This window comes from Kluyveromyces lactis (assembly GCF_000002515.2).
Source record: "Kluyveromyces lactis strain NRRL Y-1140 chromosome C complete sequence".
NCBI lineage: Eukaryota > Fungi > Ascomycota > Saccharomycetes > Saccharomycetales > Saccharomycetaceae > Kluyveromyces > Kluyveromyces lactis.
The window spans coordinates 989,729-1,016,653 of NC_006039.1; the positions used below are offsets into that span (position 1 = coordinate 989,729).

A 26,925-nucleotide genomic window follows, 5' to 3' on the forward strand; every position below is an offset into this window, starting at 1 on the left:
ATTATTATCTTGATTTTGATCAAAGTCGGAAATAAGTAGTCATTGGGCATGTACATACATATGTTTTATCTTCAAGTACGGGACAGGAAAGGCTGCCAAGTACGGGTTTCGGTTTGAGAACAAACTGACAATTTGTAAGGGATGTGAAGTACGGTCATATATATCACATCAACGTGTGCTGATAGTAATTGGCAAACAAGAGGAGTGAAAACAACCAGCCAAGTGATAAAAAAGACGAGGGAGACCAAAAAAAATAACCTCTTAGAAAAAGAGCCAAGAGATTAATCCGGAAATTGAGTTTTTCACTTGGATTTCGATTGTTATAACGCATTTTAAATGGAATGGAGAACTAAAAAAAAAAAGGAATGTTTATTCCGTCGAGTTTTTGCCTATAAAAGCCGTTTTGTCGTTAAGTTTGCTTCAGTTTGTAGTATAATTCACTAGATAATGACACCGATTTTATGTAACCTAGCAATCTCATTGAATTGCGGCATAAATATCGATTATTACATACCTTTGGATACACCTCCACAATATTCGTAGCTAAAATTCTTCTTTTCAGTTTGTGTGTGCGTGTATGTGTGGCTCTCAAATTGTCCATATCTTTTGAGGTGGGTTACGACTGTCATACGAGTGTATTAAGGGATTCTGTAATGCAGTCAATTGTCTTGAAACTTGTCTTCTCTTTTTTCTACACCTTTAAAACAAGATTCAAAGATGAAGCTTAATTTTACAAAATGCACAGATTCGAGACTCTTTTCCATAGACCTTCTTCGCAGACTTCTAGTTCAAAAAATATTAAAAGCTACTATACACACATATACAAATGATTTAAAGAAAATAAAATAAGAAAATAGAAGATGAATGCGATTCAGTGAAGTTTACAATGAATCAGTTGTTGATCTATAGATACAAATAAGATGACGAATGGTTATTCTTGTGATTTAATTTTTTTTTATTTTTATTTTTTGACACTCTATTGTTTCAATGGATGAGAAATGATCTTCTTTATTCCCAAGAGCATGTTAGGATGATAATGAAAAGTGTTTTCGACTTTGAGGAATGAACTTTGTTTAACTCTTGTGTATTAAGTATTCAAAAATTCAATCGAAGGTCTTTTTGGTACCTTGGAAGGAAGCAGTTTGTCTGGTAGCTCCTAGAGGAGAAGCGTTAGAACCGGAACTGAATTCTCTACCTCCTCTGTTACCACCGAAGCCACCTCTACCGCCTCTGCTGCCGCCTCTACCGCCTCTTCCACCTCTGTCAGAACCACCTCTGTTAAAACCACCACGTTGGTTGTTGCCGAAGTTTTGCTTTGGAATGGAGTAGTCTAATCTGACTGGTCTGTTATTAATGTATTCACCTTGTAGACCTTCAAAGGCTTTAGTGGCATCTTCAATACTACCGTATTGAACGTAACCGAAACCCTTTGGTTGTTCAGTTTCTGGGTGAGTTGGGATACGAACAGAAACAATTTCACCATATTTACCAAAGATCTCGTACAAGTTGTCTCTGTCAGCTTCGAAAGACAAATTACCCAAGAACAAAGTGTCAGATGGTTCAGATGGAACGTCGCCGAACTTCTTTGCTCTGTCGTCTCTTGGAGCACCAGCTGGCTTCGAGGTAGACATATCACAGTTGATTGGTCTTCCGTCAATTTCCTTACCGTGCATTTCCTTGATAGCTTTTTCAGCGTAGGATTTGTCTTCAAAATCGACATAACCATAACCACGGGATCTGTCAGTACCTCTTTCGTACATAACTCTGGCACTAATGACACCACCGATTGGTTCAAATTCGGTCTTTAACCATTCATCGTCAATGGACCATGATAGTCTACCAACGAAAATAGTAGCTGGTTCACCAGCCAATTCAGTCTTTGGCTTTTTGCTTTCAGATTTCTCTTCGTCATCATCAGCCTTACGCTTGTTAGAGCTTTTTTCCTCTTCTTCATCGTCATCAGATGAAGAGTCAGAATCAGATGAAGAATCAGAATCAGATGAAGAAGCGGAAGATTCTTCCTTCTTCTTTTCCTCCTTCTTTTCTTCTTCTTCGTCAGAATCAGAGTCGGAGTCTGAGGAGGAGTCGGAAGAAGAGTCAGAATCGGAGGATTCTTCTTTCTTAGCTTCTTCCTTTTCAGATTCGGAATCAGAATCAGAAGAGGATTCGGAATCAGAGGAAGATTCTTCCTTCTTAGTTTCCTTCTTTGGTTCTTCTTCTTCGTCAGAAGAGTCAGAAGAGTCAGAAGAGGAAGAAGAATCGGAATCAGAAGAGGAATCAGAGCTAGAATCAGAGCTAGAATCAGAGCTAGAATCAGAGCTGGAATCGGAGCTAGATTCTGGTTCAACAGCCTTCACCTTCTTTTCATCTTGCTTCTTTTTTAGCTTTAGGTCCTTCTTGGAAACCTTCTTGGAAACCTTCTTGTCAGTTGATTTACCCATTATGTGAATTGTATGTTTGAGCGATGATATTATTCTGTACTCTGTTAATAGATAATCAACAAGACTCGATGCTACAAGAATTGCGTTTCAAAATAGCGTTATATCAATAAATGTTAGTTAATGAAGAAGTGTTACTGAGCAGGTATAACTTATCTTCTCTTATAACAAACTTCTTTTTCCAATGCGATGAGCTGAAGAGTACAGAGACAATAATTTTTCACTTAAATCGTTTCTTTTCCGTTTTTGTTTGGGTTTTTTTCACTGAAAAAACTTTTCATCACATTTTTTATTGAAAAGAAATTACCATGAAAATTCGTGATAATTTGGTGCGAGGTATGGGTTCTTTTAATTTCTGGCGCGCGACTGCGTTCTCTCCAAGGTTGTATTCCTCTGATCCGATGGCAGTTGATGAAATGTCAACTGTGAATAATCAGTGATGAATAGATGAAGAAAACCTACAAAGCAGATATTCATGACATATAGTTATTAAATTATAGTGAAAATGGTTTTAAATTACGAGAGAGTATTGATGTTAGTTTGTAATCTATTAAAAAGTACATAAAGGTATACGTCACAAAATACACTTTATAATTGTCCTCAATAATTTCTTAGTTCATTGCCCAATATACTTATAGAAAAAAACCGAGAGACTTTTATAATCGATAGTGCACCCACCTTGTGTTGAAAGAACATGGGAAAAAATATTTAGGGTCAAAGGATTTGCTTCCTTTAAGTAAAACAGGAGAAATAGAGATGCAGATATATCAGTGTTTAAATTAATGTTTGTGTCAAAATTGAAGGTAAGAATGAACTTGAAATGGTTAGTGTTGGGTTAGAGCTTTAAATACGATGAGATTGATGCCCGATAATAATTTCTCAATTGTATTTATTCTTCGCAATAAACTCAGAGTAGAGAGATTAATCCCAGAAATACTCCAAATATTGTTGAAGATCTTGCGTTTATGGAAGAAGCAACACCTTGAAATATTGAAATCGAAGAAACTGCTCCAAAGCTTACCGTAGAAGAACTTTGTTCTGTGTCTGTTTTTGGTGCTTGAGAGGTAAAAGATTCCAATGAAGGTTCCATAGGTTCCGTAGTTTCATTTGGTGCTGATGATGGTGAAGAGTTTGATGGTGAAGTTGAAGTTGTTAGATCAGTGACTGGAACAGTGACTGTACTTGTAACAGTCGTACAGCGTGTTCCATAACAGTTCTCTGATGTGATGGTAGTTTCTGAAAGTGGTGTGGAATAGATCTCTGTTGTTTCGGTGGTACCTGATTCAGTACTTGCCTCAACATTTGTTTCAATACTTGATTCAATAGTTGGTTCAGTAGTTTTAAATGAATCAGTTTTTATTTCTGATGTTGTAATTGTTTGGATTAACTCAGAAGTTGTGCTTTCAAGGACTGGAGTGTCACTTGTTACAGTATCTGCACATTCTTCACGATTGGAGCATACAATAGTCGTTTCAGTTGATATTTCCGTCTCAGTCGTAGAGATATCAGAAGTAATAATTGTGCTCAAGGTCGTTGGAATGGGGGTTGGAAGAGTAGTAGTTTCAGATTCAGTAATTTCAGTAGAAATGCTAGCGGTAGATGGGATTGTTTCAGATTCGGTACGTCCAGTCGAACTACTCAATGTGGACGGGGTTGTATCAGGGAGAGTTGTGGTAAAAGATGGTGGTGGTGCTATGGTAGTGACGGAAGAAGTACTTGATTCAGAATCAGTGTCTGTGGTAGAACTTATCATGCTTGAGGAGCTAGAAGAGGAGCTGCTTGAAAGCGTAGTGGAAGTACTATGGGTGTCGCAGCTTGGACATACAGTAGAAGTCAATGTGGATATAGTACTTGTAGAAATAGTGGATGTACTTGAGGTTACAGGTTCTTCTGGAGTAGTGCTTGATTTTGGTTCAAGGGTGGTGAAAGAGCTGATTTCAGTTTCAGAGGAACTTTCCTCCGACGTGGCGCTTTCTTTCGAAGTTGTTGTTTCTTCCGACGTAATAGGTTCTTCCGAGGTGGTCAATTCAGTCGAGGTGGAAGGTGGTTCTGAAGTGATAGTTTCTTCTGAGGAAGTAATCAATTTTGAAGTAGAAGGTTCTTCAGAGGTAGTAGTTTCCTCTGAAGTAGTATCTTCAGGCACTGATTCAGTACTCCAGCAGTCTGTTGTCTCCGGCTCCGTTAAACTTTCGGTAGTATTTGGTTCCGTAGTAGTTTCTTCTGGCTCAGTTGATGATTTTGTTGTAACCTCTGTAGAAGGCCTGGTACATGAAGGGCAGATCGTTGAAGTAATAGTTGATGGCTCATCTTCTGTTGTCGGCTCTGGCATCGTGGAGTAACTAGTGATCGTAGTGCAATCTGGACAAATTTGTGAAGTAGATGTCAGAGTACTGGTAAAAGTTTTTGTGGAAAGTGCTTGGGCAAAAACACCTGCAAACAAAAACCAAGCGAATGTAACAGGGAATAGCATTTTAATTTAAGGTATTGCGATGTGAGTTGTTGTATACTGAAGGGTCTACCTGAAATTAATAAGTATCAAACCAAGTTGGCTAAAGTAGAAACAGAATAAGGATTAGTTTCCATAAAGAGTTTTCGATAGCGGTAGAATTCAGTCACTTTATATACAATAAGACTGACATGAATCACGATACATACGATCAGAATCTAGGTCAAAATTAATAGTCGTCCCGTTTCAACAAGAAACACGAGTTACATGAAAACATCTATTTATTTGTTTCCTGTTTATAGTTTGTAGTTGGCTTGTTGTTCTGACAGCCTTCTATCGCAGAAATAAGCTGCTTCGGAATTCTATGCTTTACTTTGACCTCTGCAAACCAACACAGGATACAGATCTATCGCCTCTTTGTCTACCAAAAATATTGTTGATTTCAGTCTGTCATTATAACCAGAAAAGGAAATTACAAAGAACGTCAAAAAAAAAGAAGTCACCAGCCTAATAGCGTGAATAAGCTTCAGGAGATTGACCACACACAGATGAAACAGTCACTGATCACATTTTCAAAGTTTTAGATCATCCTGAAACATACTCACTATTATACCGTACTAAAAAATATCCTTTCTAAATTTTCCGTTCTATCAAGCACACCTACAGGATGCAGAAGGGGAGTAGAATCGTTCTTACTTCGGTAAAAGAACGGTGAGTAAATTTAAATCTATGTAGTGTATAAGCGGTAAAATAGAGAGTTCTAGCCACCGAAGGTTATCACCATAGTGGGTAATATATATAAGGGGAGATGGGAGAAAACCGTGGGGATCCACTATTTAGGAATAGAATTCAACTTGAAATTGGGTAATGAAAAAAAAAAAAGCAAAGGCTAAATTACCCATCTTACCTGGACCTCTCATATGTGATCCTTACGAACTAGTAGGGGAAACGGGAGGGTCTGTAACCTCACTTAATAGAATTGAAAATAATAAGTATAATTTTGCTTCATCTTGCAACGGTAACTGAAGTTGTAGGAGAGCCTGCTCTTTTCGGTATCTTGCTAACAGAAGAGGGAGACAACGACATTGTATCTGACTCTTCCATAGGTCTGCCAGATGATCGTCTCCTTCTTGAACCACACATAATAGAGGATGCTCTGCGTGGTAAAGATTCGATACCTGTAGATAAATTCGGAGTTAACATTGTGCTGCCAGTTCTCAAAGTGGGGGAGTAACCTTCCATGAAATCAATTTCGTTTTTTGTAACTGAGTTACGTTTCCGTTGCAATTCTGGTGTTAAGTTATCCAGCAGTTGTGATGACGAAGATGGTCGTCTTGAATTTGCCGCACTAGAAGTACCTGTTATGTTACCCATTCCAACGCCCAGTAAGCCTGACGTCGACTGTTGTTGTGACGACAATTGTAACTGACTTAAGGACGAAGAGCTCGAGGAATTCGGTCTGGATGCCGACACTGGGTCGAGACTCATTGAAACGTCCGAATTATGCAGATTACTTGACAATTGGTTCAAAGACCGCCTCAACCGTACGTTCTCCTCTCTCAACAAATCTATCTCTTTCAACAGTCTCATCACCATCGCATCTTGTTCTTTTTCCATTTGATTGATAATCTCCTCGCTTGACAAGCGTCTACCAGAATGATGAGGAGGATGGAATGATCCAGGAGATGGTGGTGTACTATAAGCCGATGATTGTGACCCACGCTTAGTCCGCTTTGCAGTCTTGCCAGGGGAGGGAACCCTAAAAAAAGGCTTCTTCCTGAAGTCATCTTCTGATTCACTATCAGTAACAACAGCAATGGTATCTTGTGGTCTCATACCTTTTTGATCTGGTTTCTTCAATCCTAAAAACTTATTCTCACTTAACTCCGTACTCAACTGTGGTCTGTTCATATTCATCTTTGACAATCTCTTAAGAATAGTTCAACCTTTTGTAATTTTCAGATTTGTTTTTTAAACTTCTCGAGAAATCGCTACCACAATATTAATGATCTCTCTCTTTCTAACGTCTTTTTATCCTATTGCCTTTAGTTTCTAACTAACTTCTCCTTTTAACTAATTTGTCTTGTCTTCACGTCTTGCACTATCCAAATCGTTATCTATATGTGAATGACTTAAGGGGACAAAGGATTAATCAGCTTTTTTCTTTTTTCCTCTTTGGTCTTTTTTTTTTATCTTTCCTACTGTATTACAAAGATCAAACACAAGCTTACAAAAACTAACAATAATACGTATATACACATATCAGTAATTATTAATGATATATATACATTGGGCATATAAAGTGAAAAACGTGCAACTAAATGTTTCTCATAAACAATGGGAATTAGCAGGATACTTTTATACTGCATGGTTGATCGTATCAGGCACATCAATTCAACATTAGCTCAACATCAGGACACATTTCCAATGCTTTGATCTAAGCCTAATAGTTGTCATTGACGAAACCATTACTCTTACTTTTCCTGTATAGCTGTCATCTTTACGCTTTTTGTTCTTGATTTTTCCATAGTAACTGATGGATTTTTCTTAGTTTCATTCAACAGAAGTGATATCTTATACGAAGCGTGACAGAAAGCTGTCACAAAGGTTAGGAATTACAGAGTCAATTGAGAGCATTTTCCTTTTTTTTCTTCTTCCGTTGAGACTACGAATTTACGTTGAGACTTTGATAGGGTTCGGCCTGTTGAGAGATTTGTAAGTAATAACGAGGCTTAATATTTTTAGTTAACATTTTTCTTGTATGCAGGTAAGGCTTACAAAGACCAGGTCATTTTTTTTTTTTTTTTTTTTGGTTTATTTTTGGTCTTGGTCTTAGTTTTCGTGGAAACTCTTAGAGTCAGCCGGGGGTGAGTAGTTGGCAGGGATGTGGCTCGTTCAAGGATGCTGTGAAAGACGGAATGTTGATTGTCATTCAAAACCTAAATTTTGGACGGTCCTTGTTCTAGTAGAAGGGGGATTGTAGGATGGGATTATCATTATAATACATTTAGAAACGTTATGGGTCAATTCTAGGCCTTATACAGTATTTAGTTAGAAGTAGTACCCGTTGTTACGGTCAGTGAGCGGTGTTTGATTTTTTTTCAGTTTTGAGAAGAAGATTATCTCCGTATTCATTGAGTGTTTATCCAGCCTGTGAGATGAGGTGGATGTGGGGTGGGGGTGTGGGTGTGGGTAGATGAACTCCGAATTCAACAGTTATTGTAATTTCCCACTTCTTGTTCTGTTATTTGTCTTACCTCTGGTTCACGTGACCATTACTGTACACATTTGGATCATGGTTGGGGTCGATGTCAGGTACTGAAAGGGAAGGGTTTAGGTTTAGGACGTTGCTTGCTGCCGAGACGGCAGCAGCGGCGGCCGCAGCAGCAGCAGCAGCATTGTTGGAACCATCATTTTGGTCACTTTGAGTACTCTCCGTATCATCGGTCCTTGAATGCTGGATATCCAAGTATCTAACAACTTTTTTGAGTAGCGCGTCGTGACTTTCCAACATCTTGGTTAACTTCTCAACGTTTTCATTTATTTTGTTCAAAGTTTTGTTGGTAATATCATCTGTGGGTGAAGAAGTACCGCTAAATTTCCGTTTCCTTATCAGATTTGATGAGCTGAGACGATGTAGATCGTTGTGAATACGTTGTTGCTGCGGATTGTGGTGGTTATGGTGGTAGAAATGGCTCGAGGACGACAAGGAATTGTTTCTGATGCCAATTTTATTGCTGTTAGATACCATCGCGTGTGAGTCCTCGTCGCTGCTGTTACCGGTGATATTACCATCATCGATTTCAAGAGGCTCCATGAGACTTAACCTTTTCCGATTTGAGCTATCCCTTTGTTTAGCAGCCTCCAACGCAGTGTTGTATTCTGATATTATCTGTTTGACATTTTCTGGCAACATCTCCCCTTGAGTCTTGAAAGTGTACACTATTTGATCCATCCGCTTACGCATGTGTTTGGGATCGGAAAAGGGGAATCCAGTCCTTTCCTTGAATAGCAAATACGCCTTGGAGTAATTTACATGGTTGGAGCTGTTCAATTGATCGATAAATATTTGCATCAATTCACAGTCTCTATCTGAATTGATATTAAACCAGTCACGTGCAATGAATCTTCTATCATTCTTTGAAGCGATACTGCCATTAGTCTGGTTGTGATGATGCATGCTTCCATTCTGCTGGTCATGTCCCGATAACCTTTTTCCAGATTCCTCATTTGTAACTCTACCACCTGAAACGCCAACAGCGGTATCTTCAGAAGGAATCCCAGTTAAACCAGAATCAATCTCAAATGCACTAGCGTCCATTATTAGTCGTAGTATTTGATAGAAAATAAGAAAAGTTCTGACAGTACTGCAGAAACAGAAATAACCCAGATAGTAAGTATGTATCGATCTTCCTTTCAATATATGTCACTTATCTTAGTTGCTAGCTTTCATCAATATTTCTCAACCTTAATGTATTTCATCAAAAGTAAATAATAACGAGACAAGCCTATGAATCTTGTTTCTGGTTCTTTGTTCCCAAAAATTAATTTCTCGCCTCCAAAAACTGAAAAAAAAAAGAGTCAGGTTCCTTGATATTCAAAGAAGCTGCACTCATTGCCCCCGCTAAAGCGGTTACCCGAAAGTGTTCTTTTAACATGCTGGGGTTTTTGAGAACAACTGTAAGTACCGCTGGTTCGTTGGTCTCAATCCAGAAGGAACTGTTCTAACCATATCCTTGTCCTATACTACAGTTACGGCAAAGTCCTTTTTTTTTGATTATTTATATTTATTTAGTACAGTGTTAATTGGTATTGAACCATTTTCGAAGGAGATATGCTAATCAGTAAACAAGTCACAAAAAACTTACTATATCAGCACAGCTTTCGATTTGTCCATCATGACGTTTCCAGAGTTTTCGGGATTTGGTGGACTCCAAGCTAGATTGTATTTTATTCAACAATGGAGAAGGAGTTTGCGGGTCTTTGCAATTGTGCTGTAGTTTTGTCACTACATAATTCACCCATACCAAATTTGTCTTTGGATGGAACAATGGCCAGCTGTCTACGGTCATAGATTGTCTGAGCCATTGAAGCACTGTGTTGTAATCCTTACGGAATTCAAAGAATAACGGATGGTCGAGTCTTGTAAACAATACCTGCGATCCATATTTTACCCTGGACAATTTGTAATCCACCAGTGTTATATTTTTAGAAGAGTCGATCAAAACGTGATCCAATGTCAACAGCCTATGTTCGAATTGGAACTTCGTTTCAGCTACGTATAGGATTCTTATGCATTGAGTGATTATATCCTTAATTTCTGTGACACTGAATTTCCGATGTTCATTTGATATGAGTTGATTCAAACTTTTCCCGTGGTTTTTCATGTGGTATACCAAAAACAAAGTTTGATCATCTTCCCTTCTGATAATTTTAACATCCAGTACGTTGACAAAACCTGGTGTTCCGTTCATGAGCATGGTCAATTGCAATTCTTGTAGCCTCATCTGTCTTGTCATTTTGCACTCTCTGTCATCGTTGTCCAAAGGAACGATTTTATAAATGGTATAATCATTGGAATCAATATAGATGTAATGATCCAATTGTCTTAGATGCGGTGAATTGGTAAAAGGTAGAATCTCTTTCACAGTGCATAAATCCAGCATTTGCTGCAACACAGATTCATCATATTCATCAGTTTCCGCAATAATGACGGAGCCTCCCAATATATTACTATTGATAGAGATCAAGGAGCTTGAATGTCTTAGTTTGGTCCTAATCTTATCTCTGGAAACTTGATCAGGGATTGGCAATGAGATCTGTGGGGCCGACGAATCGTTGGATGCTATACTGGAATTTCTTCTGCTATGCAATTTCTTCAAAGATGGATGCGAACTTTTCTGCTTCAAAGAAGAATGCGAGCTTTTGTGCTGCAAAGAAGAATGTGATCTTCTTGATTTCAAATCTTGAGTTGGCTCTGATTGGCCCATCATAGAGTTTTGGAAGATCGATTTTCTAAGATCTGAAAGAGATGATTTGTTACGCATTGATATATTGGAGTCTTGCATGAAACGGGAATCCTGTGGGCAATCCTGTTTTCTTTTCCAAAACTTCCACCTAGTACCCATAGATGAGTTACTTTGTTGCGAAAACATACTCATGTTATCCATAGATGGTGACATTGGTATTGTGCTAAATCTTTGTTCGCGTTTGTTGTTCTGATTAATTGGTTTTAATGGAATCCTAGCAGAAGGAGTGGGTTGTGCCTTAGCAGAAACAGTAAAAGAACTAGCCAACGTTGTGGATTGTCCTCTCTTATGAGCCAACATGACCCCTGAATTTTCTTTATCCTCATCTTTCAACGCTATCTTGTTAAACATTGATCTCAGTGACGCACCGGTGCTGGATCGTTTTAATTTGTTTGTTGAAGATTGTTTGCTCAGTGACTGTACACTGGACCTTTTCGAAGAAGATTCGGTGCTAACAACGGATAACCGTTTGTTTGATTTTGTATCGCTAACAAATGATAAAGTAGACCACCTTTTTTTACTGGAACTATTAGTTGAAATAAAGGACCACCGCTTCTTCTCATCCTTATGTGGTCTAATGTTACCAGCACTATTACCGTTACTTGTTGCAAGTGGTGGTTCGATGCCGGAAGTTGATGCTACGCTAACTGAGTCCCCTTTCCCTGTCTCTTCTTGGCCAGTTGTTATGGAAGCATGCTCTAAAGTTGGTGCAACGGCTGCACTTTGTGAAACGCGTTCAGTGTCTACATCAGCCACAAACCCAATGTTACTCTCATGGAATGAATCGACAGATGAATTGTAATCGTCCTCATGGTCAGAAACTTCAAGGGCAATGAATCGTTTCGCAGATTCTCCAATGCTATACTCATCGAATGAAGTCTCAAAATCCATTCTTGCTACCTCAACTACCATCGTCCTGTCCCTCGATTACACACTGTAGCAGTACTCTACCTGTTTATATCAAACAACAAATCCTTAAATGATGCAGATCTATAGTTCTATCTTGGCTGACCCTACAAAATCCTTGCATATATATCTCAGAGAATTTTGAGACTTCGAAAGATTACAACTAAATTAATTTCTTGGGAAAGCTGCTTTGTTCCTGTTTGTTGTGGTTTCCCGGTTTGTTTGGTAAACAAAGCGAAAAAATAAAAAGGAACACACTTCGGATTTTTCGTGAAGTCTGAGTCACGTGGTATAATCACGTGACGTTATGTCTTATTGTTCCGGCAAAAGACTCAAATCTGGAACGTCTCATCATGTATCCGTACGAAGGCAGCGATGATGATGATGATGATTAACATAAGGTTCAATGGATAATAAACGGTTTGTTCCGTTCAGTTGAGTCAGTGAGCTTCTAAAGATAGTGGTTATATACTAATGGCTAGTGACAGTGATAGCGATAGTGATTTCGGTGATTTCGGTGAAGGTACAGTCACTATTGAAGAAACTGCACCTTCTACCAATAAAGATGAACATACTAAAGAAGGTACAGCAGATGCCAATGCAGAGAGTGAACCCCAACAAGCATTTACTGCCGTTGAAGTGTTATTCGATTGTATGAGGAAGATATTGGCAGCTAAGGAAAGAGGTATTGAAATACGAGATAAGAACGTTCTCTTCCAAGACCTTTTGAAGAATGAAAAGACTAGGAAAGTGTACGATGCCCTATTTCCGAACGGCAAGCCGCTTCCGCCTGTTCAATGGCGTAGAGAACCACTTCAGAAGCTTCTAAGACAGACTTTGAACATTGACGAGCCACAAGAAGAAGAAGTAGAGGAAAAAGAAGAGTATGTAATACAGGACTTATTATACTTGAAGCTAGAGGAAGACCAAGATCAGAAATCCTTAGAACAATTGGGATATAAGAAACTCAATGCAGAAGGTGTACCAGATGCAGATTTGTCGCAGCTTCTCTCTTATCAAGACTTTCAAACTATCCCTGGAAATGAATTGCCGGTGATTCATGATCAATTAATAGATGCCATTGAGACTGTATTGCTTGATTTGGAAAGTTTACAGAATGAAGAACAGGAACTATTAAAGGATAAGGCCACATATGAGGAATTGATTACAAATTTGGTAGGTCATACTCAAAGAATACGAAGAGAGGAAATTGCAGAATACCAGAGAAAGCACAAATCCAAATCTAAAAAGAAATTTTAACGATAACTATCTTCCTGATGTTATTTACTTCTTTGAGAAATGTTAGGAATTGTATATATCTATATCTGTAATATATATATGTTTAACTTTATCAACGAAGGCGTTATCCTTTAATTTAGTTGTATGATTTGTTATTTGTTTTCAGTTTACAGAAAGACCAAGTGAAATGCCTATACTCTTAGTTCTAATTCTGGTTTCTTCACTAATCTCTTTTTCACTCCACTTTGTAAGTTTCTGTCAAATTTGGCAGCTTCGCCATGATCTCTGCCTAAGGAATCTGGAGATTTCAGCTTGTAAATTCTGACCAACAAGATTTCAGAAGTGAATACTTCTTCAAAGTAGTCAAGAGGGCCAACTTCATTGTTAGTGATCTTTTGGTTACGGGTTCTATCATGACCTACACCATTTGGATATATAGATGGGAAATCATGGTACGATAGCTTGTACATTAAGCTATCTTTCATTGTCTTTGTGGCGTCGGCATCAACACGGTATTCACCTCTGCCTGTGAAGAAATTACGCTCTTTCACTTCATCTGGCCAAATGCCTTCAGAGATTCTGACCATCCATAAGAATTTATTAAGATCGTCACCACTATACCCTAGAGCACCACCGAACACAACCAACACATAATCAACGTCATGAGCCTTCAAAATTTCGTAAGCTTTCTCTTCTGGAGACGACATTGCCTTACCAACAATAGCAATGTGGGTGTTATTCCAAGTGTTATTATCAACTAGAGTGGTTCTATCAGCCATACCACCGATTTGATAACCATAATCCCACCAAGCTGCAACTTTGGCATCTTCAGCAGTATTCATACGTAGCCAGTAATATGCTTCTCTAAAGTCGTCAATTAAAGCAACCGATCCGTCTGGATTTTGAGATGGCATGACCACAGATGGGGAAGAGTAGAAGTTGGATGTCACGTAAGTACAGTGATAAACAAAGAGGAATAAGTACATCAAAAAGGTGGATGATACAACGGCCTTAGCAGTAATGTCAAACCAACGCGCTTTAGAAGACGGTTCATAATCCACAACCAATTCAGCTTCATAGTCATCATCTTCTTGTTCTAAATCAGATGTTTCCTTTTTCTCCTTATCGAGTTTAACTGACTTCACGTCTTTGGGAGATTTGGTAGAAAGTGCGACAGAGAAATCCAAATAAATGTCAAATAGTTTAGAAATTGCAATCGCACCAGTGACACAGATAATCGGAGTCAATGTCAACATTAATCTGATCATCACACCAGCGAAGTATGAGCATAAAACAGAGTAAGCCAGTACGAATACATGTTCATCCTTTAGTTCTAGGAACAACAAGAAGACACCAGCTGGGAACAACCAAATCAAAAATTGGTTATCAAAGAAAAAGGAGGGCCATGCAGGAGGCTGGTGTTCAGACACAGATGCAATGATAGGTATATGAATTTTGGCATAATTAGTGTCCCATAGAGAGTAGAATCTACCTGTCCATGGTGCAATGTAACCCATGTAAGTTAAAAAGAACAGGCCTGAAATACCAATAGAAATAATCAATCCTAATGAAATGAACATAACAACCTTGAATCTTTCACCTGAAACTTGAGATTTGATGTAGTCACCTAGTGCAACAATTTGGATTAAACCAAAAACACCCAATGCAGCCATGTGATCGTTAGATCTAATTGGCAAAAATCCCACGAAAGGAATTTGCATTGAAGCTAAAGTACCAATTGCGTACCATGTAGTATAAGCAGAATATAGTTTCGATTGGTAGCGTCCCATCAAGATCAAAATGAAAACATGTAGTGGTATTAAGTTTGTAATAAATACGTAACCACCCCAGGCTGATACCATGTAGAAGTAGAACAAAGCTGCTAACATGGAGTACAATATAGAACCTGTCTTCTGAGCTTTGATCCAGAACATAAACGTTACCATTAGTAAGGTGATGGCAATGGCTTCATTGTCGTAAGAACCGGCCACAGATCTAGAAATGTACCCAGGGGCAATTGCCATAAAAGCTGCTGCTAATAACCCTGCACTAGAATCTTTCAATTCTTTAGTAAACTCGTACGTGGCCCAAGCGGTGAATCCTGAGAATGCAGGTGCGAACAACACACAAATGTTACGAATATCAATTGGCAAACCAATCTTACGAAGTATATGCCAAATTGCACCAGAAGTTGTCATCAAACCAGGATACAAAGTACCACCGGTAACTCTGCCGAGGGGATACCATGTCCTATCGTCAAACCAGTTCAAAAACTCATAAAATGAATGACTGACTAGATATTTGGTGGCTCTGAAATTAAACCATGGATCGAACTCGTGGATAATAGACTCAAATCTAATCACTGAGAACAAACGTGAAGAGATTGCCACACCAAAGATAGCAATAAAGATTAGGGCCTTGAGTACTGTTTGGAAACCCTCCAATGCTAGAAGCGTGGATTGTTTCATACTGTAAACAAAGTTCCCACTATTTATATATTTTGATTGGAATGTTCTCAATCAACTCTCCGTCTGCGTTTCAAAACACTCTTCTATTTCTTAGGTTCGTTGCAACTCTGTTCTTAAACCAATACGTTGTCATTTACCGAGCCATCTTTAATATTTCTCTGCAGTTTTATTTTGTTTTATTTTGGGCCAATATTGCAGGGACAGATCGCTTTAACGTGGCAGGAAATGAAAAACTATGGGGTGTCTAGGTGTAAAACAACCACTTCATGAGTATACATGTCAATATGTTTACTATCTATATATATATATATATATCTGAGTGTATGATTCAGTACATTAGCTCTGGACAATACTTCTCAGCTGTTCTGTTTGTTTCAGCAAAGAATCTAAGTACGAATCCTCAATTTCCTCGAGACTTTGTCCTAATTCATCTGCCATCTCGGTCAATGAATCATGTAAGAGCTTCAAGTACTCGTAATTGGGTCCGCTAGGCCCCAGGTTATGTGATATCACTTTTGCAGTGACATTAATATCCTCTGGGCCGATGAAGGCCTCGTTATCCGAAGTTCCAATGTAAACCAGCGAATCTAAAATATGTTTGCCCGTTGTTTCATGGACGGGAAGTTTATGTAATAGTGCTTGTAACTCCAGTGGCTCGCTTTTTGGGGGTTGCAAATGTATGAAAATTCTATGCGCAGTATATCCGTTCTTTTCACGCACGTCTAGATGTTCCGTCACGAATTGAGCATGTTCTGGTGGGATATAATAAGCTACTGCTAAAAGTTTTAAGTCATCCTGTTTGGCTACGACCTTAGAATTCCAGGTTCGCAGATCCTTTTCAAATTCAGCATTATTCGTGATACCATCAAATGGGATCAAAGTCGCAACTCTACCTGGTGAATCTGGTGTACCCCTATGGTCTATACTCGATTGCCAAAATCTTCTTTTGAACCCATATACAATTCCGTTGACTTTATATTTCCAGTGAGGTGGAGGTTTGTAAATTAAAGACCCATATCCAACCACCCAAATCCCTTCTGAGCCCTTAGTCATACCTTTTAAAATCACTTAGATACGTGGTCGTGCTGACGCTTTGTGAGGGTGCTATCTTATTCTCTTTATTGTAGCTAGGTGTCACTGAGGTCTGACTAAATTCTTTCCGAACCGAATATTTTTGTATGTCCCACATGACTGATGGATAAGGAAGGAAAAGATCTTGAGAAAGGTATAAAAGGTTGTTTACAATAAATAGAGGCATTGATGACTTGAATGCATTATATACTATTACAAAATTAAGTAGGCGTGCTAGAATGAAGAATTCACAATGACATCTTCGCCAAACCAATAGCAGAATCGCGGGGTTTAGCACCACCAATGAATCCTGCAGCGTGAATAAAGACACAGCCTGATAAGCCACTCTTTTCACTTAGCTCTTCATCTCTTAAGCCACGTAGTGGCTCTGGTAGACCCTTACGGAAATCGAAGGAGGTTGAAGTTATTGGGACCGTAGAAACTCTGTAAGAACCAGATGTATCTGGGAAAATAACGAACTCTATGGTATTTTCGATATTCATTTCACGTTCCACTTGGAATAAATGTTCTTTCCATGGGCAGAATTCAGCCAATTCAATAATCTTACCACTTGCATCAATGTTAAATCTGTTCTTGACAGCATCGATGACTAGAGTCTTGGCTGGCAACCACGAGTTGATGTACCCACTGACAAGATCAAAGAACACAGTACCGATGTAACCAGAAGCCTTTAAAAATTGGTTGTAGTAAGTCTCGTCAGAACTCTCTTTATTCCATTCTGGATTGAATCTGCTGATGATACTTGGCAAAGTGATTGCCTTGGCACTGAATCTTGGCTCAACATCGGTATCGAATTGGTCGATACCGTTATCGTTGGCATCCAAACTTTCGATAAACTGGCTGTAGACTCTATCGTATAGCAATTCAACTTGATCTTCATTCAACCCAGGACCAAGTTCTTTAATTATCTCCTTACCGAAATGCTTATAAACCAAACCCGCACTGGATAGCTTGGTCTTATACTTGTCATTGAAAGTCTCCGAGAAGCCTCTTTGATGATGATCGAAAAACTTGACACCGTTATCGTATTTACCACCAACATCAACAACAATATCGCTAGCTTCCCAGTCTTCTGGGTTTCTAGATCTGACTATCTTGCTGTCTTTCCATTGTGGTAACAGACGTAGCATGTACACGGCCAATGCTTCATCAGCATGGAATGAACCAGAATGGGTACAAATTTGTTTCAAGGACATTTTTGCTTTCTTCAATGGTTGTGAGACACTCATATAAGCTCAATGTTACTTAAAGTAATATCAATGATACTGTAAAATTATTATTTGAGGCAGAGAAATCTCCAAAGGATAATACTTCTTGTTCCATCCCAGTCCATCTCATTTCATCTCATCGCATCTTTTTGGATTTCATTCTCAGTATTCTTCCAAATACTGACAAAAGAAATATGAAAAGAGATGGGCCATGCGACACTGTAGAGCCAGAGAGTTTGCATACTGGATCCTGATTCCGGATTGCATTGAATAATTCGCACACTGCGACGGCTACCAGACGGGCATTCACACTATTCATGCCGGTGGATTGCTATATATAGCACATAAATATCGAATCGTTTTTATTATCACGTGTATGATCCGGGTAATAGAATTTCGATATTCTGTTCTGCTTTGGACAATTAATGCTGGTATGATTTGGAACAATTGTAAGTATGAATGCCAGACAATAAGATGAGAAGATGGACGGGAAGCAAGACAAGGATAACGAACAGCGATAGTCCCAGTTGGTACAATCAAAATGAGATGGAGACTACCATTCAAGTATACCCGCGCACAACTTGAAGTGTTCAGATTCGGGTTCTGTCTTTTGGCACCTGTTGCTGTGATGTACTATATCGGTACAGATACCGATAAAAAGCTAAACGTTCCAGGGTTTTGGCCAGATCCAGAGACTTTAAATAAGATCCCTAAGGAACCATACGAGATCAAAGCAGAGTTGGCAAGGATGAAGAAGGAGAGACTCGAAAAGAGACTGAGATTAGAGAAGAAGATTGCTGAAGAATTCGGAATTGATATCGAAGCAGAGAAGGAAAAAATTAGACAAGAAGAGCTGGCTCTTAAAGCAGCACAAGAACCAGTAAAAGAAGAGGAACAAGAACAAGGATTGGCCTTGGATAAACCTGCTTCTTCAGAATAAATGGCTCCCAGTCCACGCATGTATATAGCTTATAGTATTGCCATATTATATCACGTTTATTATTTATAAAGTACCTTTGATACCTTGATCTTTTTTTTGCGGTCACATGAGCATAACCGCTTCTCTAGAGAAAAAGACCATCTGAAAAGTGTTAGAAATTCGCATACAAAGCTTAATCCTCGAAGTGTACTTAAGGTTAACAACTCTTAAAGGAATGCACCCAGCTCTTAAGCGAAACAAACGATGACCAGATCACGTAGAAGCTCAATTGTTCAAGATATAGCTTCGAAAAATCTCGGCTCTCATGAATTACCTGTTTACACGGACGATTTGTTGCAAATATTGAAAAACATAGAGCCTCATTGGAATCCAGAGCCTTTGCAAACTGCTAATCATGGAATTGACGATAAGTATAAAGAGTATTTCGATTACTTGGAACAATTGGACTCAAAAAATGGTTATTATACAAAGTTACGGGAGAAAAGCTCCAATATCGCGGGAAAACTGAGTTTAATTTTGGAAAAGTTTGAAGTTATTTCTGCTGACACCGAAGCATTCCAACTATCCACTGATCCTCTTGCAAAGAAACTACTGGACTCAGAAGACACCTATACTCAAATACAGAACGAATTACAGTATTTCCAAAATCTTGATCCGATATCGAGAAAACTCAATCATTATTCGTCGCCAAACATTGTGTTAAGGGATTCCTTCAAACAAAATTTCGTGAAGATAGACGAATCTTTGAAATTTTTGGAAGAACACTCGGATTATCTGGAAGCTGATTCATACCGTATCAGATTTAAGCAGTGTTTAATCCGTGCCTGCTCTTTAGTCTCCGATTACTTGAATAATCAAATCAAAGCGATAAATACCGATATTACATTAAGGCTGAATGCAGGAGGTACACAATTGGCTGCAAACTCACAAGACGCGTTATTGTATAATAAATTCGCAACAGTGGCACCTACATACATACAGCTAATCGGGACAATAAGCGAACATGCGCGATATGATGAGATAGAATCAGTACTTAAGGATTGTGTCTCAACGTACTTCAATTCTCGTGCAAGGCTTTTAAAGAATTCCATCTGGCTTCAATTAAACCAAACCATAGTTCGCTCCAATCAAACTGTGAAATTTATCCAAGACAATTTATTGTACTTTGAAAACCTGGCACATAGAGAATTCAATCTATTTTCTCAATTCTACCCTATTAACGAAGACATCGAAACTAGTTTCAACGAATGGTGCATGGAGCTATTTGAACCTCTCTATGATTGTGTTAGAACTAGGATACTTAGAGAAACATCAATTTCCACTATTTGTGATTCGATTACTCTTTTGAATAAATACTACCAAATGGAAGAGACTTCACCAGAATATAAGCTTCAATTCCAACATATCAAAATTGATATGCTATTCAAACCTATTCTCAAGGAATGTCAATCAAGGCTAATCTTTAGATCTCAAATATATGTGGAAGAGAACATCAACAGTTATAAACCTAAAGTAGATTCGTTTATCATACGCCATAGAAAAACACCAAAAGAGGCTAAGAACAAAGCTAACGATTTAGATGAGATATCAACTTCATTCTTCCAATTAGATGAGTTCAATTCTGCATATCCTCCGCTAGTGTATGGAATTGCCTTACTATCTAAGATATACCAAATGGTTAACTCTACTGTGTTTGATGATATTGCACACACGATTGTTCATGACTGTATCATGTCCTTGAAGAAAGCCTTCCAGCTGGTTTCTACAAACGCAACTATTAACTTGTTAGATACACAATTGTCGTTACTGAAGAACTTGCTCCTATTGCGTGACCAAATTCAAAATTTTGATATTCAATACATTTCCAAAGAAACTTACCTAGACTTTTCGGGTCTGCTAAAAGGTATCAATGATATCAGAAGGCGCACGATATCAGTGTTCCAGATGGGTTTTGATACTGTGCCCAAAATAATAAACAACATGGTGGACGCCAGATCTGAGTTAATTGCAGAACTGCGGAATACAATCAACGGTATCACAAAGACTGCTGCAGATCAGATTACCAAAGATTACTTGTCAATATCAGAAACTGGGGACAAGTTATTGGAACAAAACATGGAGGTCAGGAAATCAATAGAAATTAACTTGGTATCCATATTTGATCAAATCAGCAACTTCATCACCAACGATGAAGTCAAATCACATTTAGTTGATGCCATACAACAAGAAGTTGTCTCAAGGTATGCAAGCTACTATGAAACTTTAGCAGACTCTGCGAAAATAGACTCTCAAAAACTCTCAGAAATAATGTACATTGATGTTTTCCAAAATTTCATCAATAATGAGACAGCTAAACTCCTAGCTAAACCATAAATAACACCATGTAATTCACATCAATTTGTATCAGTTTAAGCATTTTCTTCCTCATCCAAAGGATTATAAATGTTCTCGGATAGCAACCTATTCAATTCATACTTGATGAATTCGACCTTGCTTGGGTCCACCAATAAATGAGTATCATCAAGTTCTTCATAAATGATATCGTTTCTATCAGCATCCATCCTTAAAATCAAAGCACGTATAGAGGGATCACACTGCACCAGTGTGCCTTTCCTAGCCCTGGTCATCGTATGTTCTTGTTCTGTTTTCCTGTGTTCTGTGTTGACCATGTGAAGTGTTTAAATTTCAAGATACTTTGGAACTTTCAAATAAAAGTTCTTAATGTTTAAAGGGACGCTCTGTTGGATCTGTCAAAAAAATTGTGGCAAACGGATAATGAGATCCTCAACTCATTAGCAATAGCATGTCTGATAATGATAGTAATGTGCAACCGGTCGTTGATTGTACAGATATAACTTCAGAAAATTCGTCTGCTCTGTCTCCTGCGCGTAACACTTGTGATTCTGAAGAGGAGACATCATCGGGAAGCGAAGACAACTATGACGATGATGATGATGATGATGATGATGATGATGATGATGGTAAGGAACCTCCTTTGTTGACTTTCTCGAGGATGACTCAAATACCGAAAACTTTTTTTCAGAGAGATTCCATATCCGCTTGTCTATTCTCAGATTCTTTGTTTGCGTTTGCTACTCATTCGGGGCTTCTTCACCTAACGAGACCTGACTTCACAACGATAAGAACTTTCAAATGTCACAGGTCTTCAATTCTGTCTGTTACCACTGATGGTTATTATTTTGCAACAGGCTCAATAGATGGTACGGTGGTTATTGGATCAATAGAAGACCCCCAAGATATTTCAGGATTCGATTTCAAGCGGCCAATTCATGCTGTTATTCTTGATAAGAACTATACATCTACAAAGACATTCATTTCAGGAGGAATGGCAGGAGAGGTCATTCTTACACAAAGGAATTGGTTAGGGAATAGAACGGATACTATACTTGAAAAAAATAACGGGTCAATTGTAGGAATATACACCATAGACGACGTTGTGTTTTGGATGAACGATACCGGGATAACTTTCTATTCAACTGCTTCAAAAGCCAAGCTACTTAATATACCATTCCCCCCGGACGAGCAAAATAGACCTGATCTTTACTGGCCAAAAGTCACCTTTCCTGAGACGGACAGAATCATTATATGCTGGGGAAGTCACATTTGGCAAGTGAAAATATCCATCTTAAAAAACCCAGAGGCCTCTAATAACCTTGGCTCTCTTTTATCGACAGCTGCTTCTAGTTTAAGAGGCGTGCCTGATAGAAAAGTTGAACTTGAGCATCATGTAAGGCTTAACTGTTTGGTTGCCGGGGCTGCGGCATTCAAAGATGATCAATATTTATGCCTAGCAATTAGGCAATCAAGTTCAGGGAAACTGGATACACCTGAATTGAAGATAATAGATATTTTGAATGGAGAAGAACTTCATACGTACCAGGTAATTTCAAAAAGCTTTCAGAATATGAGTCTCAATGACTATCATCTTGGTGTACACATCGGTGATGGGAAATCAGAATACTATCTTTTAAGTTCAACAGATGCTATTATTACGAAAGAGCTCTCGTTGGTTGATCGCTTTAATTGGTACGTTGACAAGAAGTTGTATGTTAAAGCTTGGGAAATCGGGAACTATGCGGTTTCCCCTATGGATCGACTCGTGGTTGGCCTCAAGTATATTGATCTTTTGTTTTCCGAAAACAGCTGGACGGATGCGTCTGGTGCCATTGCTACGATATTTGAAGAAACACCCGAGGAGAGTGAGGAGTTGTCAAACTTCAAAATTAGCAAATGGGGGATGTACATTTTAGCATTTATTAAACATGACAAAACTGATGAAGTAGTTGATACTATACCCACTTCCCCAGTATTAGACTACAACGTTTATACTACAGTTCTAACATGGTACTTAAAAAAAAGTCGCTATACAGAATTACTTCACCTTCTAAGCACCTGGAGTCACTTCTTGTATGACACAGTCCTAATTACCGATCAAATAGAAGATGCACTTCAAATAAAAGACACGCCGATCCTCAGGCGGTGTTTGGTGGTGATATACTTAGCATCGGAACAGTATTTAGCTGCTGTTAGACAGCAACTGATTTTGAGAGATGCTGCTGCCCTAGATGTTCTTTTGGAACATAACTTACTCTCAAATTTCGTATCTGAGCTCAAAGACATTGTACTTTTGCCTTTTGAAGGGCCCATTGATAGGCTAAATATCATGAAGCTTAGTCAGATCAAGAACATATTCCAAAAATCTATTGCTCTTTTAGTTGATAATAGACACTCCATTCCAATTGAAAAGCTTATAGAGGAATTATCTGGGTCTTTGCAGGTACTGTTATTTCTTTTTCTACAAGAATGTATGAAGATAGAGCCACTTATGATGGCCCCCTATGAAGATAACATGTTAGAACTCTATCTTATCTATGATAAGCCAGGTTTACTAGGCTTCCTCAAAACTAAATCCAATTACAATATAGATAAAGCTATTAAATTTTGTCAAGAAGAGAATAACTTGCATAATGAGTTGATATTTTTGTGGAGTAAGATAGGTGAAAATAGAAAAGCATTATCGTTAATTATAGACCGCCTAGATGACCCAAAACTTGCCTTTCAATTTGTCAAGGACTCGCTTGACAATGAATTGTGGAACTTTCTTATAAATTATAGTCTAGACAGGCCGAAGTTTATCAAGGCTATTTTGGACAGCTCTGAACTATTTGAAGACGAAATTGCCACAGTGGTCGATAAGATTCCTGATAATATCGAAGTTGAAGGGCTCAAAAAATCGTTAGAAGATATTGCAACTAATAATGAGTTAAAATTGGGAGTCGTGAGTAGCATTTTCAAAATTGTTGATGATGAGACTAAGGAGATGGTAGCGGAATTTTTGATTATTCGAAAGAAAGGTAAAATCTTTCATAACTAAATATAGGTGCCGAGCAGTCGTCTGCATGAGAGTTGCTTGATAATTAACTGTAACAATTCCTATAAAGTTGATATAACTAAGTAACCCAGTAAAAGTTATGGTTCATCATAACGTTAATCAATTTATGTTGAACTAGTTGAACTAGCGTTTTCAGCAAAATTTTCGAAAAATGAATTGTCTATGTTGATTGACGATATTGAATCCTGAGGACTCACTGAATGTGAGCCCAAAAGCTGCTGTTCGATATGTTTCTGTCGTCTTTTTTTATCTATTGAGCTCAAAAAATGTTTGGCCTTAGAAATTCTTTTTATACAATTTTGGTATCCATTTCTCATCTCGCTCAAAGAATCTTCAGATAAGCCCACTTCTTGGACCTCTGAATGCTTGAGAATTGTCCCCATGGCCTTAGCAAGCTCGAGATTCGTTTGTAAGGTTGTCATAATAACCAATTTTTCATTATCAAGTCCAGCTGGTGTTGGATTTGAGAGAATTTCATTCACATAATTTGACAAAACTGTTGAGCTAGGTTGCTCTCTTGTATTATAGGATGAGTTTTGAGAAGTAACAATTGGTGGTGCATTGAAAGCGGTTTGGTTTTCATGTTCTGAATAGGGTGTATTATTGTTTGATTCTTCCGATACATCAGCTGAAGGTAGTGAGACATTTGTTTCAACAGCTCCTGGATTAGCTTTTTCAGAGATAGCATTGTTTATTCCAGTCAACATATCATCAGGAAAGAAATTGTTATCTAGCATGTTACCAAAGATATCTTCGGTGTTATTATCAATGAGTTCACTAACTGTTGAGATTTTCACACCGGAATTTTCATTGTTTCCTGGTACGATGGTTGGGAATGACGGATTCGCCGGTAATTGTTCGGAGATCAATTTTGATCCGTTCTGCACCACAGAATTTTCTAAAGGAATTACTGGTTTAATTGATGGGGTATTGAAAGAATTGAACAAATCATCCATGTCATCAAGTAAGAAAGCATCGTCATTCGTTTCTGGTTCCCACTGATCAACAATAGAGCTTTCGATAATTTCTTCCAAACTTAAGAAGCTTTTATTTTTGTTTTCAATATTCAAGTTCAAAAGCATTGAATAATCCCACTTTTTCATACACATATAAGTGTTGCAGAGATCATTGAGGTTTGCTTCCAAAACTTTATTTTTCTTGAATGTGTTATGTTTCATCTTGTCTTGATGAAGATAACTAGAGGGTAAAATTCCAGAATTCTTCCAGTTAGAATTGATTCGTTCTTTAGGTATAGCATCCCATGCAATTTTAATGAATTTAAATGCATTTGTCATAGTTAAACAACTTTGTTCATATGTGAGTAGTTTGAAATCCGTAAGACTTTGTGAAATATTTTTCTGGAGATCAATTAAGGCTTTGTATTGTTGTACCCTATATCTTGCCTTAAATTCTTCTAATACCCCCCAATTGAACGGTAAAAATCTTGAATTAGCAGACGTGTAAATTAGCAGGATATTTTGAAGGTTTAAATTGACAATTCTGTGAGAGCATGAATCATCAAGTATAATCCAAATTTTTCTGTTATCTGAGACTAACCTTTTGTCAAATGCCACCAACCAATCATGGAATACAGTACTAGTCAACCAAGATTTTCTGTTACTTTGATATACAATCCCAAACCGCTTACCTGTTTTCTCACCTAGATGGACATCATTAGTACCGATATGGCTATCTTCCCCCATATAATTTTTGAAAGTGTTGTAATTTTCGTATCTACCTATTACCAAGGGGTTCATTTTTTCAGTGCCACTCAAGTTTGCACAAAGCATGACAGTAATTACCTCTAATCTCTTCTGTATACTATTAGTTTCATACTGCGCATAATCTAAAGGAAGGTTGTATGCAAGAAATGTTTCATCCAAGGTAAATAGAGAATCTTCCGGAATTTGAGCAATAAATTGCTTCAAAAGAGTTCTTTCGTCAAAGTACCAGACTTTAGGATGTTTCGGCATATCGTGTTCGATTATATGAGTTGAAAGATTCATTCGTGACAAAAAATTGGCAACCCACTTGTGACTAAACGAACCCTTTCCCTCTCTATATTCAGCTGGTATCTTATGCCAAACAGATTGAGCCGTATCCTGTATAATGGGTAAAGAGACAGGGATTCCGTTCCATATGGACTGAGAAACCCATTCTTGCAAAATCTTATGCACCAACAAGTTATTAGGACGTCGAAGCCTATTGGAATCCTTTTCATGCTCCTTACTATTCATGAACTCGCTTTTTTTTGCCAACAGTCGAGATATCGTTCCTTGAGAGGGCTTCGATGGAAGCTGATAAACCTGATATGCCCATTGCGCCAATTCGGCCTGAGTCCATTTCGGATGCTTTTCAGCCATAAGACAAATATTATACTTTTGCTCGATAGAAAGACCCATAGTGTCTCTATTTGATTAATTAAAGTAGGCAGAACAGTTGTATGGAAATCTTTGGTCCGACACTGTGATTTAGGCAACAAAAAAACTCGATACGAAAATAAGAACAACAACTAAACGGAAAAATATAGTACACTAAATGTCGCAATAACCCATTAACGTAATTTCGTCATTCAAAGTTGTAAAACTGCTGTGAAGTGCTTCAAATTCCCATTTGTTGATTCTAAATCCCCTTCGGTCTTATTGAAATCATAAGTAAAACGTTCATTTTTTTCTCGTATCGCCGACGACGTGAGTTTTGTCTGATGAAAAAAAGTGTTGAAGCTAAATCACGTGAGGGATCACTG

The 26,925-nt window shown here is 38.1% G+C and overlaps 14 protein-coding genes across 14 annotated transcripts; 4 read left to right on the plus strand and 10 right to left on the minus strand.

The window, feature by feature from the left end:
* Nucleotides 1-1,103: 1,103 nt before the first annotated feature.
* On the minus strand, nucleotides 1,104-2,441 carry NSR1 (Nsr1p; the record flags this gene model as incomplete). Its single annotated transcript, XM_452713.1, has 1 exon — nucleotides 1,104-2,441. The coding sequence occupies one exon, from the start codon at nucleotides 2,439-2,441 to the stop codon at nucleotides 1,104-1,106; it is 1,338 nt and encodes a 445-aa protein (XP_452713.1).
* Nucleotides 2,442-3,345: 904 nt separating this feature from the next.
* KLLA0_C11517g (gag-pol fusion protein) lies at nucleotides 3,346-4,908 on the minus strand (the record flags this gene model as incomplete). Its single annotated transcript, XM_452714.1, has 1 exon — nucleotides 3,346-4,908. The coding sequence occupies one exon, from the start codon at nucleotides 4,906-4,908 to the stop codon at nucleotides 3,346-3,348; it is 1,563 nt and encodes a 520-aa protein (XP_452714.1).
* A 981-nt stretch (nucleotides 4,909-5,889) lies between these two features.
* On the minus strand, nucleotides 5,890-6,801 carry RTS3 (Rts3p; the record flags this gene model as incomplete). Its single annotated transcript, XM_452715.1, has 1 exon — nucleotides 5,890-6,801. The coding sequence occupies one exon, from the start codon at nucleotides 6,799-6,801 to the stop codon at nucleotides 5,890-5,892; it is 912 nt and encodes a 303-aa protein (XP_452715.1).
* A 1,336-nt stretch (nucleotides 6,802-8,137) lies between these two features.
* Nucleotides 8,138-9,205, minus strand: KLLA0_C11561g (uncharacterized protein; the record flags this gene model as incomplete). The annotated part of the gene is made up of 1 exon (XM_452716.1): nucleotides 8,138-9,205. The coding sequence occupies one exon, from the start codon at nucleotides 9,203-9,205 to the stop codon at nucleotides 8,138-8,140; it is 1,068 nt and encodes a 355-aa protein (XP_452716.1).
* Nucleotides 9,206-9,737: 532 nt separating this feature from the next.
* Nucleotides 9,738-11,825, minus strand: ALK1 (protein kinase ALK1; the record flags this gene model as incomplete). The annotated part of the gene is made up of 1 exon (XM_452717.1): nucleotides 9,738-11,825. One exon carries the CDS (start codon nucleotides 11,823-11,825, stop codon nucleotides 9,738-9,740), a length of 2,088 nt encoding a protein of 695 aa, XP_452717.1.
* Nucleotides 11,826-12,293: 468 nt separating this feature from the next.
* LAA2 (Laa2p) lies at nucleotides 12,294-13,079 on the plus strand (the record flags this gene model as incomplete). The annotated part of the gene is made up of 1 exon (XM_452718.1): nucleotides 12,294-13,079. The coding sequence occupies one exon, from the start codon at nucleotides 12,294-12,296 to the stop codon at nucleotides 13,077-13,079; it is 786 nt and encodes a 261-aa protein (XP_452718.1).
* A 170-nt stretch (nucleotides 13,080-13,249) lies between these two features.
* STT3 (dolichyl-diphosphooligosaccharide--protein glycosyltransferase subunit STT3) lies at nucleotides 13,250-15,526 on the minus strand (the record flags this gene model as incomplete). The annotated part of the gene is made up of 1 exon (XM_452719.1): nucleotides 13,250-15,526. The coding sequence occupies one exon, from the start codon at nucleotides 15,524-15,526 to the stop codon at nucleotides 13,250-13,252; it is 2,277 nt and encodes a 758-aa protein (XP_452719.1).
* Nucleotides 15,527-15,862: 336 nt separating this feature from the next.
* Nucleotides 15,863-16,579, minus strand: GCG1 (gamma-glutamylcyclotransferase; the record flags this gene model as incomplete). Its single annotated transcript, XM_452720.1, has 1 exon — nucleotides 15,863-16,579. The coding sequence occupies one exon, from the start codon at nucleotides 16,577-16,579 to the stop codon at nucleotides 15,863-15,865; it is 717 nt and encodes a 238-aa protein (XP_452720.1).
* Nucleotides 16,580-16,845: 266 nt separating this feature from the next.
* MYG1 (Myg1p) lies at nucleotides 16,846-17,847 on the minus strand (the record flags this gene model as incomplete). The annotated part of the gene is made up of 1 exon (XM_452721.1): nucleotides 16,846-17,847. The coding sequence occupies one exon, from the start codon at nucleotides 17,845-17,847 to the stop codon at nucleotides 16,846-16,848; it is 1,002 nt and encodes a 333-aa protein (XP_452721.1).
* A 520-nt stretch (nucleotides 17,848-18,367) lies between these two features.
* On the plus strand, nucleotides 18,368-18,766 carry PET100 (Pet100p; the record flags this gene model as incomplete). The annotated part of the gene is made up of 1 exon (XM_452722.1): nucleotides 18,368-18,766. The coding sequence occupies one exon, from the start codon at nucleotides 18,368-18,370 to the stop codon at nucleotides 18,764-18,766; it is 399 nt and encodes a 132-aa protein (XP_452722.1).
* A 243-nt stretch (nucleotides 18,767-19,009) lies between these two features.
* Nucleotides 19,010-21,139, plus strand: COG3 (Golgi transport complex subunit COG3; the record flags this gene model as incomplete). The annotated part of the gene is made up of 1 exon (XM_452723.1): nucleotides 19,010-21,139. The coding sequence occupies one exon, from the start codon at nucleotides 19,010-19,012 to the stop codon at nucleotides 21,137-21,139; it is 2,130 nt and encodes a 709-aa protein (XP_452723.1).
* Nucleotides 21,140-21,174: 35 nt separating this feature from the next.
* On the minus strand, nucleotides 21,175-21,393 carry TFB5 (TFIIH complex subunit TFB5; the record flags this gene model as incomplete). The annotated part of the gene is made up of 1 exon (XM_452724.2): nucleotides 21,175-21,393. One exon carries the CDS (start codon nucleotides 21,391-21,393, stop codon nucleotides 21,175-21,177), a length of 219 nt encoding a protein of 72 aa, XP_452724.2.
* A 176-nt stretch (nucleotides 21,394-21,569) lies between these two features.
* VPS41 (Vps41p) lies at nucleotides 21,570-24,161 on the plus strand (the record flags this gene model as incomplete). The annotated part of the gene is made up of 1 exon (XM_452725.1): nucleotides 21,570-24,161. The coding sequence occupies one exon, from the start codon at nucleotides 21,570-21,572 to the stop codon at nucleotides 24,159-24,161; it is 2,592 nt and encodes an 863-aa protein (XP_452725.1).
* A 122-nt stretch (nucleotides 24,162-24,283) lies between these two features.
* On the minus strand, nucleotides 24,284-26,581 carry PDC2 (Pdc2p; the record flags this gene model as incomplete). Its single annotated transcript, XM_452726.1, has 1 exon — nucleotides 24,284-26,581. The coding sequence occupies one exon, from the start codon at nucleotides 26,579-26,581 to the stop codon at nucleotides 24,284-24,286; it is 2,298 nt and encodes a 765-aa protein (XP_452726.1).
* Between the last annotated feature and the right edge of the window lie 344 nt (nucleotides 26,582-26,925).